The 12951-nt window shown below is 41.0% G+C and overlaps 3 protein-coding genes across 3 annotated transcripts; 1 reads left to right on the plus strand and 2 right to left on the minus strand.

The window, feature by feature from the left end:
• Window positions 1–1077, minus strand: LOC310934762 (adenosine receptor A1-like; the record flags this gene model as incomplete). Its single annotated transcript, XM_083898559.1, has 1 exon — window positions 1–1077. One exon carries the CDS (start codon window positions 1075–1077, stop codon window positions 1–3), a length of 1077 nt encoding a protein of 358 aa, XP_083754685.1.
• A 1457-nt stretch (window positions 1078–2534) lies between these two features.
• On the plus strand, window positions 2535–9382 carry lin9 (lin-9 DREAM MuvB core complex component). Its single transcript, XM_083898298.1, has 15 exons — window positions 2535–2586; window positions 4756–4788; window positions 5083–5174; window positions 5353–5469; window positions 5695–5825; window positions 6123–6248; window positions 6346–6503; window positions 6647–6780; window positions 6875–7003; window positions 7315–7416; window positions 7520–7600; window positions 7714–7839; window positions 7944–8126; window positions 8219–8316; window positions 9051–9382. Exons 1-15 carry the CDS (start codon window positions 2556–2558, stop codon window positions 9154–9156), a joined length of 1647 nt encoding a protein of 548 aa, XP_083754424.1. The 5' UTR covers window positions 2535–2555; the 3' UTR covers window positions 9157–9382.
• Window positions 9383–10231: 849 nt separating this feature from the next.
• mixl1 (Mix paired-like homeobox) lies at window positions 10232–11654 on the minus strand (the record flags this gene model as incomplete). Its single annotated transcript, XM_083898926.1, has 4 exons — window positions 10232–10809; window positions 10918–11065; window positions 11185–11405; window positions 11558–11654. 4 exons carry the CDS (start codon window positions 11652–11654, stop codon window positions 10232–10234), a joined length of 1044 nt encoding a protein of 347 aa, XP_083755052.1.
• Between the last annotated feature and the right edge of the window lie 1297 nt (window positions 11655–12951).

Below are 12951 nucleotides of genomic sequence, written 5' to 3' on the forward strand. Positions count from 1 at the left end.
TCACCCTCTACCTTCACCACCATCCACATTTGCAGCCTCTCTGTTTCTCACCGGTCGGCAGCACAAGATAATGGCTTTAAAGGTGTCCCTGAATGGCGTCATTGTGAACGCATACAGGAAAGGGTTAACAGCAGAGTTTGCATGTGACAGTATGATGGCAGTGAGCAGCAGCTCGAATGGCACTGGACAGAATGGGCAGAGAAGCAGGAAGCAGTTAATCACATGCAATGGGATCCAGCATACTGTAAAGAGGAAAAGAACCAGAAAAAGTGACCTGGCCGTCTTCATCTCGCGGCGTATGCTCGCCGCATCCCTCATCTGCTTTCCCCCTCGACCACTTTGCTCAGATGCAATGCGTCTCATCTGCCGCTTGACCATAATAAAGATACGGGCGTAGATGAGATACATGATCAACAGAGGTATCAACAAACAAACAAAGAACATGATGTACACAAAATAGGTCATGTCCACCACTAAGACAAAGAAACAGTAGCCTGAATCTGGTGGTGTCTTGTGCCAGCCCATCAGAGGCACGAGCCCAATGAAGAAGGCCAGCAGCCATGTGGCGAGGATGACCAGCATGGTGTTGCGAGATGTCATCAGGGCCTGGTAGCGAAAGGGCATGAAGATGGCCACGTAGCGGTCCACAGCAACTGCCAGCAGGCTAAAGATGGAGCTCTGGGTGAACACTATCAGCACACTGAGCATGAGAAGACACAGGTAAAAACTGTGACGCGGTAAACCGACATCGGTCAGGATGGCACAGGGAATGGCAATGGTGCCCACACAGATGTCAGCAACTGCAAGCGAGACCAGAAAGTAGTTGGTGACGGTGCGTAGATCACGGTTGATGCATACAGCGATACAGACCAGTAAATTTCCGACTGTGGACAGAAACGCGATGATGAGCTCAGCTGCCATGTACGCGACATTTGGGGAAATCACCAAGTCGGCAGGTGGTGGTGAGGAGGGAGAAGCTGATGAAGAGTTGTAGTGAGGTTGTACAATAGTGAAAGACGGATTTGAAGAGTTTCTTGTTTGTTGAAAAGTGTGAAGGCTCAATAATGTGTTTTCCATTGTTTTCCTCTAGAGAAAAAAAGGAGATTCAAGTCAGAAATCAAGCTCAGCTGCACAGAATGAAATGGATGAAATAAGTAACATTCGCACCAGTCCAGTCACATCCCAAGTGTTGCTGCTCAAGAATCTAAAGACTGTAAGACTTGTAACCGGTATCATGATTTGTTAAACCTACCTGTCCTCACAGAAAAGATCACTTTAACACACATTGTTTGAGGCTGAAAGACACTTTTTTATAGAAATCCCTTTCTCCCTCATGATGTCACTTGTTGTCGATCAGGGATTTATTGTTTTGTGTTGTTGTAACTCCAAAGCCTCACACAGAGACGGGTCACTGCTGTGTGGATGCTTGTGTGTCACTGGTTTGGTCACTGATTTCATTGGGGAGCTAATGAAATGTTCCTGTCGGGGCAGGGTGGATGGTTTCAGCACCAACACCTGGGACTGAGGAGACCTGTATCAGCTTGTGTTTGTGTCTCCATTAACTGATGGGGCCCTAATGTGTTTGCTTAATGAGTAAAGGTGTCATATTGACTTGTTTGTGTCCCATTTTGACCTCATTTAGGGAGCTAATTTGGATGTTTTTTATTTTGTTATTGACCCATGATGAATATACAAAAAATAAACAACAAAAGATGTGGAAAAAAATAACTTTTTTAATAATAATTTTGTCTGTCTCCTCTCAAAATGTAAATCAGATGAATTCGGCGGAGTGTCAAGGTTCCCCTGCAAGATCGCCACCACGATCAACGTTTCTGGGCATTTCTGTTGGATTTAAAGAATACTGTACAATGTGTTTGTCTTTTCTTGTTGTTTCTTCAGCTGTCGTCATTCATGAAAATGAAAAGAAAAATGTAGTTTGTTTGTGACGTATTCTGAGGGGGGAAAAAAAACACTGCCATGGTATGTTTATTTCTGTTTCTTAGTGTTTTTTTCCTTGCATACCTCAAAATAAAAGATTTAAAATAGAATGTGCTCATCTTTAATAATTGTTTTCTTCCATGGCACATAAAACTCAGTTCTGTTTTGGAGCAAGATGTGTAGCTATTATAATCCATTTGACATGTATATACTGTATAAAACGCTGTTTGACTCTGGGCATGGTTTCCTGCCATTATAGATTTAAAAAAAAAAAAAAAAAAAACTTGCAATACAAAGGAATTATTTAAATAAATCAGCAATTAAGACTAATATATCAGGGAAACAAGTGTATGAAACAAAGGAGTACTGTTGCTGTTCCCCTTCTGGGTGCAGTTTTTTCCCCTTTGAATAGGTTTTCAAGCATTTCACGTAACATGATATCCCACTAATGTGAGCGCATATGGAGTGGAGCATGTTGTATATATAAATAAAGTCGAAAAAGTATCCGAATTCGTTGATTTGCTCTAGTTTTATTCGTCAAATCGCCCTCCAGACAGCGTCCCGACCCAGAATGCATTTTGACAACGTCTTTGAAAAAGCGGCGCGGCTAATTCAAGATGGCGGAGATGGACCAGCTGTTAGACGAGAGTGAGTAACAACACAAATTCAAGGAGTTTTATAGTATAACGAGACAACGGTGCCGTGGTGGTAAAGTGGACATTTAATGATGGCGCCATCGGTGTCCATATAACAAATATCGTATATTGTATGAAGAGTCCGCACAGTACATTTTTAGACGCAAACAGGCACCGGTCTGTTCAGTCAGCTAGCGCTAGGTAGCAGGACAGGCTAACCGTGGCTAATGTAGGAGTTGAGCAAGTTACTGTAGCCCTACCGGGTAAACAAATCACGTTAGCTTAGCCACGAGCTAACCCTACATCGTACGCAACAATAACAAAAGGACCGCTGTCCGGTTTCTGTATACAAACGCACACGTTAGCTTCGAGCTACCTGCTTCTCTGTGTAGTTTGTAAGACCTTTGTGACACCTTACTTGTATTCAGTGGTAGTTAGCGCTTGTTAATGTAGCTCTGTAATGCGTTATGTTACATTTTGACATGCTTGTAAACCAGACCAAGTTATTTGACCACTAAACTTGAGAAATGGTCTTGTTAGCCGATGCGAGCATAGATAATACCGCTGAATAGTAGCTCTTTATTATAACTTAGTGCAACGTTAGCTTGTTGGGCTAGTTTCTTTGATCAGATGTGGCCAGCTGATGTTATATCCGTGCATGACAGCTCAAACTGGTGGTGAAGGCCTAACTGACAGCGCTAGCTTCAGTATAATCCACCTGGCTGCTGTCACTCTCGAAAGGACAACCTAGTAGACATTAGCAGTCTACAGACTTTTCCTGTAGTAGTCAAAGGATACCTACAATAATAACTTAACGGACATTCAACTGTAGCTTATTCTGTTTCCCTTATAACAGTCTCAGGATTGTTTAAATATGTACAGTATAAAACTAGTGCAAAGCACTCAGTGATTATTAATTATTAGGAATACTTAATTGAAATGAATTAATGTATTAATTATGCTGGTGTGTGGTTTTTCTTTGATTCTTTGTTTGTTTGTACATCCAATTCAAATCAGCCACAGTAGTTTGGACCACTCATTTCCATAGATGGGAGAATTTTCGGCTTCTCAATGTGTTTGCAGAATATTTTCCATTAAGGATGCATATTGGACTTTTTGCTGATATTCAATATGCCCACATATCTGGGTTAGCTGTTGCTTGGACTGACAACCGATAAATATTTGTTTTCCCCTGCACCCAATAGCAGAGGTCATTTAGTATAAAGTTTCCTTAGTGAAGTTAATATAATATTTTTCACAGTCGATAATCATTAGTCATATCGGCAGGTCTGGGTGTGTTTGCCGTTATCCGACATCCAATATCTTCCGATATCGTGCCAATAACATTGTGCACCCTACTTTCCAGCATTTAAAGGTTCTTGTATATATTTGTTGAATAACATCCATACAAGTAAGTTGTATTTCACTATGAATCTCTTGGACATGATGATGAATGTTCTCTATTCAAAATTATATTGGGTCTTACAGAAATGACAATAACTTTTGTTAGAAATGTCGAATTATGACGTTTGCTTTCTTCTTCTTCTGGCAGTAGCGGATCATCTGCCCACGTCTTGTCCTATCCCTTATGTCCTTGTCTCTTACACGCACTGTCCTCATTTCCTCCTCCTCTGTGGTCTTCCTCTTTTCTACCTGCCAACATCCTTTGTCCAATATATTCACTATCCCTCCTCTGCATGTGACCAAAACCATTTCAACCTTGCCTCTCTCACTTTATTTCCAAATAGCAAACCTGAACTGTCCCTCAAATATGCTCATTCATTAATCATGTCCATCCTGGTTACACCCAAGGACGATCTCAGCATCTTCAGCTCTGCCATCAAGCACTAATTTTGCTTTTGTCTCATCTCATAAACTGAGTCCCCACTCCCCATATAAAAAGTTAGGGATTTTGTTTTTGTATTACATCATACTGTACGTACAAGAGTACGTCCTGGGAAGAGACGATTGAGCTAAATGAGCACCTCCTTTTAGTTTCAACATAACTGTTTGATATTATAATATTGATAAAGGTTCATTTTGTTCCAAAACCATAGAACCTGAGTGCACTAGATTTAGCAAGCTATTCCTAAATACTGTACAGTAAAGTGAGTTGATATATATCTTCCAATGCTGTGAGTTTGATTCTGTAAATTGATCTAATTCATTTACTTCTCCTCAGGCTCCTCAGCAGAGGCACTCGTCAGTCTAAAAGGTATGTGTGTACTTTTGCTGCCTTATGTTTGCTGTTCAGATCTGGTCAGGAGTCATACATCCTTGATTGGATTAGACTCCAACAGACTTCCTGTGACAAGCCACACTCTGTGTACATTATGCATACATGAATGTGATGTAATTGATTACATATCATTTTGGTTGACATCTGGTAAGGGGGGTGGGGGTGGGGGGCAGTTTTCACTGTTGACTGAAGATCCTAATTAGGTCCTACTGGGATATTTTATCTGCTGTTCTCATATTTTTTTGTATATATGCATTGATTTCTCCACAGAGGGTAGTTTGTCCAACACTCTGAATGAAAAGAACAGCTTCCCAAGAGCTCACAACACCAGGGGACGACATTCCTCCCTCACAATGGATACGGTAACAGACATTGTGTTAATTTGTTACAGTAAAGCTGTGGCATGTTATATACTGTTATATGAATGCACACCTTTATTTAAATTAAAATTGTCTTTTAAATGTCATTTGTATAAAACAAATCTGTATTATTTATTTATTTATTTTTATCATCAACTACTGTCCACATTTGTTCTTTTAGCCCACACGGAGCTCAAAGAGAAGCCGTTTGTTTCGTGAGGAAGATGATGAGCTGCCACAGCAGCGTCTCCCCTCTAGATCCCCTCGGAGGAGTCAGAGGGTCCCCACCACACCACAGGTAGAACCCACGCAACACTAAAGTGAATAATAGGGAAAAAGGGTTATTATTTATGTTTTTCTTCTCCTCTTTTCTTCTTCTTCCTCTAATGGTCTTCTAATGACAATGAACGATCAGGTGACCTGGTTAGTTTGAGATGAGCTGGCCACAGTCTTCCAGTGATTATCTGGTATATGTATAATAACAAGTTTTTAAATGTTTTTTTGTTGTTGTTTTTTTTTACAGAAGTTTTCTAATGTGGTTACACCAGATAAAAAGGCATCCCAGAAAATAGGGCTGAGACTAAGAAACCTCCTGAAACTACCCAAAGCTCACAAATGGTGCATCTATGAGTGGTTTTATTCCAATATTGACAGGTAATGTCACATTTTCACCTTCAGGAAATGATACTGTTGAACAGGTACACATAAATGGAAGATGGAATAAATCTGGTTCAAATTCAAACTGCTATTTAACAATTTATTATTATTAATTCTGCCAAAAACATAATCAACACATGTTTTCAAAATTATACTCGTGACAAATTTAATAGGGATTGTTGTAACTCAAACATTGTTACAATGTTGGCATGCTATACCCAGATTTCTAGAAACCTTTGGAACTAATGAACTGCTTTCATGTTGATATATACATGTGTATGTATTTTGTTTCAGACCTCTCTTTGAGGGTGACAACGAATTCTGCCTGTGTCTCAAGGAGTCTTTCCCCAACCTGAAAACAAGAAAGTTAACGAGAGTTGAGTGGGGAACAATCAGGAGGCTGATGGGAAAACCTCGACGGTATGCTGCGATATTTACACTTCCTGTCCCTGCACAACAACATGTTCACTCTAATAATTAAGGTTTTTGAGTGTTCCACTCTTCTCTTGATTTCCAGGTGTTCGTCAGCATTTTTTTCTGAAGAGCGGACAGCGCTGAGGCAGAAAAGGCAAAAGATGCGTCTGCTGCAGCAAAGAAAACTGTCTGATGTGTCAAACTGCAAAGACCTCCCTGATGAAATCCCCCTGCCTCTCATCATAGGAACCAAAGTCACTGGTTAGAAATGTCACTTTCAAATGTTGGATTGTAGTCAAACAACTTGTAAAACATTCGCATTTTAATCATGAGTGTCAGTGAGGCAAGGTTGAGGATGTCCCATACATGCATCACTGGTACCAATTCTGGATTTCCTTTAACAGCTCGACTCCGAGGTGTCCACGATGGCTTGTTCACAGGACAGATCGATGCCGTAGACACCAGTGCTGCGACCTATCGTGTCACCTTTGACCGCATGGGCCTAGGAACACACACTGTGCCTGACTATGAAGTCCTGGTATGATTGTCTGTTATTTATTTATTTCACTTCATAATAACTGTATAAAAGTAATACATTAACATGCATCTGCTGTTTTTTTTGTATGTTCCAGAGCAATGAACCCAATGAGACGATGCCCATTTCAGCTTTTGCCCAGAAGCACCGGACAACACGTTACATGCAAAACCTCATGACTCCTCCCAGAGGACCTTACCCATCTGCAACTACTCCTGTCCTTATGGTAATATAAACAATAATATATATGTGTTATGTTTTTGCTATCGGAGATGTTTGGGTTTAAAGGTGTTTAGAATCTAAGTTTTTATTTCCTGATATGTATATGTAGCTTTAGTGGTAAAGCTAAACCAATTAGATACCCTTCAACTCACCCTTACACTGCATGATGTTTGACGATATATAAAAGATTTGAACAAAAGTTTATTTCGATCTTGAATCTCAAAAATTTATCATATGATGATGATGATGATGATGATGATGCAGCTACAGTGAATGACTCTCATTTACTTGTTTTTTTGTTTTTTTTAAAAACAGGACAATGACCCTCTCATTAATCAGTCACCATGGAGGAACAAACTTTCCGGTGGCGAGGGAGAAACTCTGGGTGGTTTTCCCGTGAAGTTTCTGGTCCAAGTGGTAAATACTTAAAAATTGAGAATTTAAAGGTCACATTGTTTAACTTAACAGATTATTTTTTTTAATATGTGTTTTCTTATCTATTCTTTTTTTCCATGATTAGACAAGGCTGTCCAAGATCCTCATGATCAAGAAAGAGCACATCAAGCACTTGAAAGAAATGAACACAGAGGCAGAAAAACTGGTACAACAATATAAAAGAAAAAGACAATTCTACACCTGAAATTTGTTTAGTGTTTCTGTTGAGCCTTATACCTTCTAAATTAATGCTTTTTAATTGTGTTTGCTTTTTGTCAGAAGTCATACTTGCTGCCTATTGACCTAGAATTCCAGAAACGATACGCTACCACAGTGCTTGAGCTGGACCAGCTCAATAAAGATCTCAACAAGGTGCTGCATGAAGTTCAGCAGTATTGCTGTGAGGTACGTCAGTAGATACAATTCCAGCATTACGCACTTCACCAGGGTTTTATTAACAGAACCTTGCTAAAGGTATGAATCGACACTGTGTGCGTTTGTGTGTCCAGCTTGCTCCGGATCAGGGCATGGTTCCTGCCGACCACCCCACAGAGTTGCGGCGGCGTTGTGAAGAAGAGGCCCAGCAGATGGTGCAGCTGAGCAGCTCGATAAGGGAAGGACCGCAGAGTTTGGCGAACCCCAGCCTCACACACCTCATTTCCCGCCTCACTGCTCTTCTACTACAGATCAAGGTAGAAGATACATGGGTGTTAATTTAAAAAAAGTTTTAATTTTACTCACTGGTGCTTTAATTGTGTATTATTTGTCTTCTGGCTTGTTTCAGTGTCTGGCAGACGGAGCAGACCTCAACTCATTTGAGTTCAAATCTCTAACAGACTCTCTCAATGACATTAAGGAATCAATCGATCCCTCCAATCTCAGGTAAATGATGATCATCTTAACTGATATACATAGTTTATATGTCTTTGCTGTGGATCGGTGTGTCCTCTTCATACTGGAAGATCAGGGGATTGATGACCACGTTCTGACCTGGATTTAACCATCTGTCCTTCATAATCTGATGTTAAGAGCAAACACAATTTGAAGACACCAATTCTGATCATATGCATTTATAGGAGATGCAACCACAAAGCATTCAGCAGGGAATGAATGGGTGTGAATGTTGTGTTTGACAAAAACTCTGAATATAGAGAGCAATGAGATATGGTGAATGGGGAAACTGTTTTGTAAAGCACTTCCTGTCATCATCAGGATTAGAAAGACACTACATAAATACAGACCACAAATAAGACTTTGGAATTTGTGGTTCCTTGTTAGGGCCGGGTTACATTTCCACATGTACGTACAATCCATTCTGTTCATATTCAAGCAAGAATTTGCGTCAGTCAAGCACTAGGGTTCGTATCCCATTTCAACAGCTGCGATTTCTCACCAGGAAATTGTCCATATTTGTGTTTCCTTGTATTCTTTGAGTGCTGAGATGCACAAACTTTGTCATATAACCATGGGCAAGTTTCCATGGTTACTGCTGTGGACCATGCACAGGCACATGCGGTCTTGGATGATGAAATTGATGGATGTGTACCTGGATGTGGAAAGTATGAAAGTATTGATCATCACTTACATTATTGCCTCTGTTTCCCCCCCCCTCACAGTTGTTTCCAGAATAATGTTGAGATCCATGTGGCACACATCCAGAGCGGCCTTAGTCAGCTGGGCAATCTGCACGCGTTCGCTGCCAACAACACCAATGCAGTCTGAGTACCCACATCGTCTTCACCAAACACAGGTGCACTCGTACACAAAGGTGCGGTCCATTCACTCTTTCTCTCGAGATGGTGCTTTGACCTGAACGTTCAACAGCCTGTGAACAAAACAAAAAGGCCAGCGCGGCTGCTTTGGACCACCTCCATGGTTGTTGATGTCCCGGTGAAATGACTCGGCCCACGTTCCTGACACTGTGCAGAAAACAAATGGGAGGATGTCATAAGTATTTTAACCCAACCATTTTATCGTCAAAAAGTGTTTGTGCACTCAATTGAATACAAACCTGAAAGAGTCTTTTACTATTCTATTGCCACGCATCATACACCTCTCCCGACTCCCCGTGATTATTTATTGGTTTCCTGTGCCAAACGTTGATTCTTACCGTTTTTATAGTTCATATTTATTTATTTTTGAGTAGGCGTGTATGGTTATAAAACAATATTTTGCTATCTCTAAAGCCCCTCGCCCCACCCCACCCTTGTTAGGTGTTGTGTTCTATTGCTCTGCTGATTATAAGCATAGGGGAGGCTAAAGAATGTTTTATAAAAAATGTTTATTGTAGATAATTGTACAATATCTCTGATTGATAGGACTGATTCTGTTATGTAATCAGAAATGACTTTTGTAATTTTGTGTGCACTGAAAAGATATTTTGGTATTTTTATAAAGGAGAACTCTGGGGTTTTGATGCCTTTTACTCTGTAAGATGATCTTAGCATTTCCACATGTGGCATGGTTGTTGCTTACCCACACACATACACACACTAAACCTCTGACTCTGAAAATTAAAGTCAAAGGTTTTTTTCCTCGAGAATTCTCTTTTTTCAGTTTTGTAAAGTTGTATAAAGTTGAGTGCCTCAAGGCAATTGTATATAAATGTTTCTTTTTATATTAAACATAATATTGCTAAGTAGAATGCAGTCTTTTTACTTTATTATTTTTTTTATTATGCAGTCTTTTCTTTTTACAATCAACAGTTTTATTATTATTTTACAATAAATACAGGTCTTCTTTTTTGCAAACAAACATGTATACAGTTTATTATGATACATATTTTTTTTATGATGGATCACATAAAGCCACCAAATCCAGCAATAGCCTCATTCTCCCAGTCGGAGTCAGAGTCCGTAAAGTCCTGAGCTTCAGCGGTATGGATCGGGGAAAAGTGACTGAACCGGTCTCCTGTGGCTCTCACTTGGTGATACTGGATTTGGCAACCGTTATCCTTTGGTGACGACCTGTTGAAGTTGTGATGGGATGGAAGGGGAGGGATCACAACTTTCATCTCTGGACCTATGGTTTTGTTGGGTGGGAAGTTGTCATATTCCACCAGGACTTGTTGACCCTGGTTGTCCGTCATGTTGGCCTCGATGTTTGGCTGAGGCTCCTTCTCGTTGGGATACAGGTGGACGTTGCAGCAAGGGACGTTGACGCTCAGCTCGTGTTGCTGCATCTGCTCGGGCTTCATTCTGGTTCCCTCTTTCTCAAAGATGCAGGAGACGGGATTGTGTTCAAAGCTGCTGGGTTTGGTGGGTAGACTGGTGCGGTGGTGGTCCTCTGTGTTTTGGTGCATATTTGGTCTGAAGTTGTCCTCCAATCCAAAACCACCCAACCTGTGTGGCTCTGCGGTGTGACTGCTTTCATAGACTGAAATACAAAACAGAAAAAAGAGTTAATTTTAAACCGAATTGTTAAAAATCCTCAAAGATATCTGAGAAAACAGACACAGGATGGGAAAAAGTGATTGATAATGACCTTTATCTGAGCCCATCCTGCTCTGGATTTGGCTGAAGGATGCTGCTCCTGCTCCTGCTGCTAGTGCTGGTGTTGGATTTGTGACCTTCATGGACACCGATGAACCAACTTGGCGACGAGACTTGGCCCTTCTGTTCTGAAACCACACCTGGGATTTTTATGTGGGAAAAACCGTTCAATTAGTAAGAGTTCAACACATTGCATCTATATATACGATTCTATTCGTACACTGAAAAGCATTATTTTTTCATTTAATTCTCCAAGTACCTGAATTCTGGACTCTGGCAGCCCGGTCAGAGCCTCCAGTCTCTCTCGCAGGTAGATGTCAGGGTATTTGGTGTCAGAGTAAACTTTCTCCAGCACCTCTATTTGCTGCTGGGTGAAGTTGGTCCTCTTTCTCCTGTGGGTCAGAATGGCCACGCATTTGTCCGCCCTCGGTGCAGAGTTTGCAGAGCTGAAGAAGTTTGTCACATCCGAGGCTCCGTAATCTGAAATGCACCAAACATTCGGTTCAGTTAGTAAAAGGAGCGAGAGGGAGATTGTGCGTAAATTACGCACAGGAACGGAAAGTATCCGCTGCGTAGTCAAGCTACGAAACTTGGCTTCTTAGTGGCTCAAAATGAAAATAGCATCCACCAACCTGAGTTGACCATGATGTTCATCTGCAGAGGGCCCTCGTGATACATCTGGAAATGATTCATATCCCCGACGCGCATATTCCCGTGAACTGCAGACATGATTCTCCGTTTCCACGCGTGTCGTCCAGCCGCTGACTGACTGAGTGAGTGAGTGAGTGAGTGAGTGACTCCTGTGCCTGCCTCTGAGGTTAAAAACCCCCGCGATCAAAGGTCGATGCTGTGTGGATGTGTGAATGGGGAAGCCATCAGCGGTGGCTGGCACTGCAGCGGCCGCGCACCGACTTCAGACGTCTGCGGCCCGGCGGAGGTGTGAAGGCCTCACACCTGGAACGGTGGAGCGGCCGCAGGTCGCTTTAAAGGGGCTTTAATGGAATCTGCATGTTCAATACACATCGCCAGAGAAAACATTTATCCGCTTTGGAATGGATGAAGCAATAATGGACCTGTAGCCTTCAAAGAGGGACAGTCGGAAACTGCCATTTCCTCCATATAAGTCCACATCGGCTGTTTGTTAGCTGACGATTATAGAAATGGATCAAATGAAAATAAAACTACTTATGTCAACTCAACACTGTCCTCTCTCTCTCTCTATATATATGTATATATATATATACATGCGATAGAGAGCATATCATTTATTTTGTGCGTAAAGTTTGTGCGTAAAGTACCAATAACACACTGGTGCACACTGGACTGCATAGGCTTTTCCTTTTATGTTGTTTAAAGTTTAACCACCTTTGATCTTGATCATTATAGTTTAATCTTAGATGAGATTATGTTCCACTTGCACATGTGTTTGTCTGATTATTGTATTTAACGCATTTAAATGTCCATTTTGGCATCAATAAACTTACATTATATAAACTACAATTTCATAAGTATAGACAAAATATGTGTTTTCTGATTTTGCAGTGAGGCCTATATTCTTGCACTGTTGTCTTATTTACTAAAGCTGAGGTGTCTAAGAAGAGGCTCTACATTAGGTACTGCAGTATAATAAGAACTGATGTTTCCTGTCCCCTTTTTTTCCCTAGTGACAACAAAGTTAAATCTCAATACACAAACCTCTATGTTCCAAAGTGCTCAGGAGTGAGTGGTCGCTTGTTATCGAACGGCTCACCTTCATGTGGTTCAGAGGGGGGATCAAGGTGAAGGGGTCACATAACACATCACAGACAGACTAATTTGCTCCCACGTTATTTGGACACACGATTTGCAGCAATTAGATGTTGTTTTGTTTATTGTTTTTTTCTTCCCATACAGATAGATGGATAAACTTGGACGTTATTGTCTGCCCCAGTCAGTGACAGAAGTGTTTCTTTTACACGGCTGCAACGATGAAAATACAGAGGGAATGAGCTCATTTGTCAATGAAATATGCAGAAAATTAACTAAA

Source organism: Microchirus variegatus, assembly GCF_963457635.1.
Source record: "Microchirus variegatus genome assembly, chromosome: 12".
Taxonomy (NCBI): domain Eukaryota; kingdom Metazoa; phylum Chordata; class Actinopteri; order Pleuronectiformes; family Soleidae; genus Microchirus; species Microchirus variegatus.

Excerpts from the sequence above, each read along its gene's own strand:
- lin9 (XM_083898298.1), top strand. The coding sequence starts at position 2,556 with ATGGCGGAGATGGACCAGCTGTTAGACGAGA. Across the intron at positions 4,789-5,082 it reads GGCACTCGTCAGTCTAAAAG|AGGGTAGTTTGTCCAACACT; the intron begins GTATGTGTGTAC and ends ATTTCTCCACAG. Across the intron at positions 7,417-7,519 it reads TGAAGTTTCTGGTCCAAGTG|ACAAGGCTGTCCAAGATCCT; the intron begins GTAAATACTTAA and ends TTCCATGATTAG.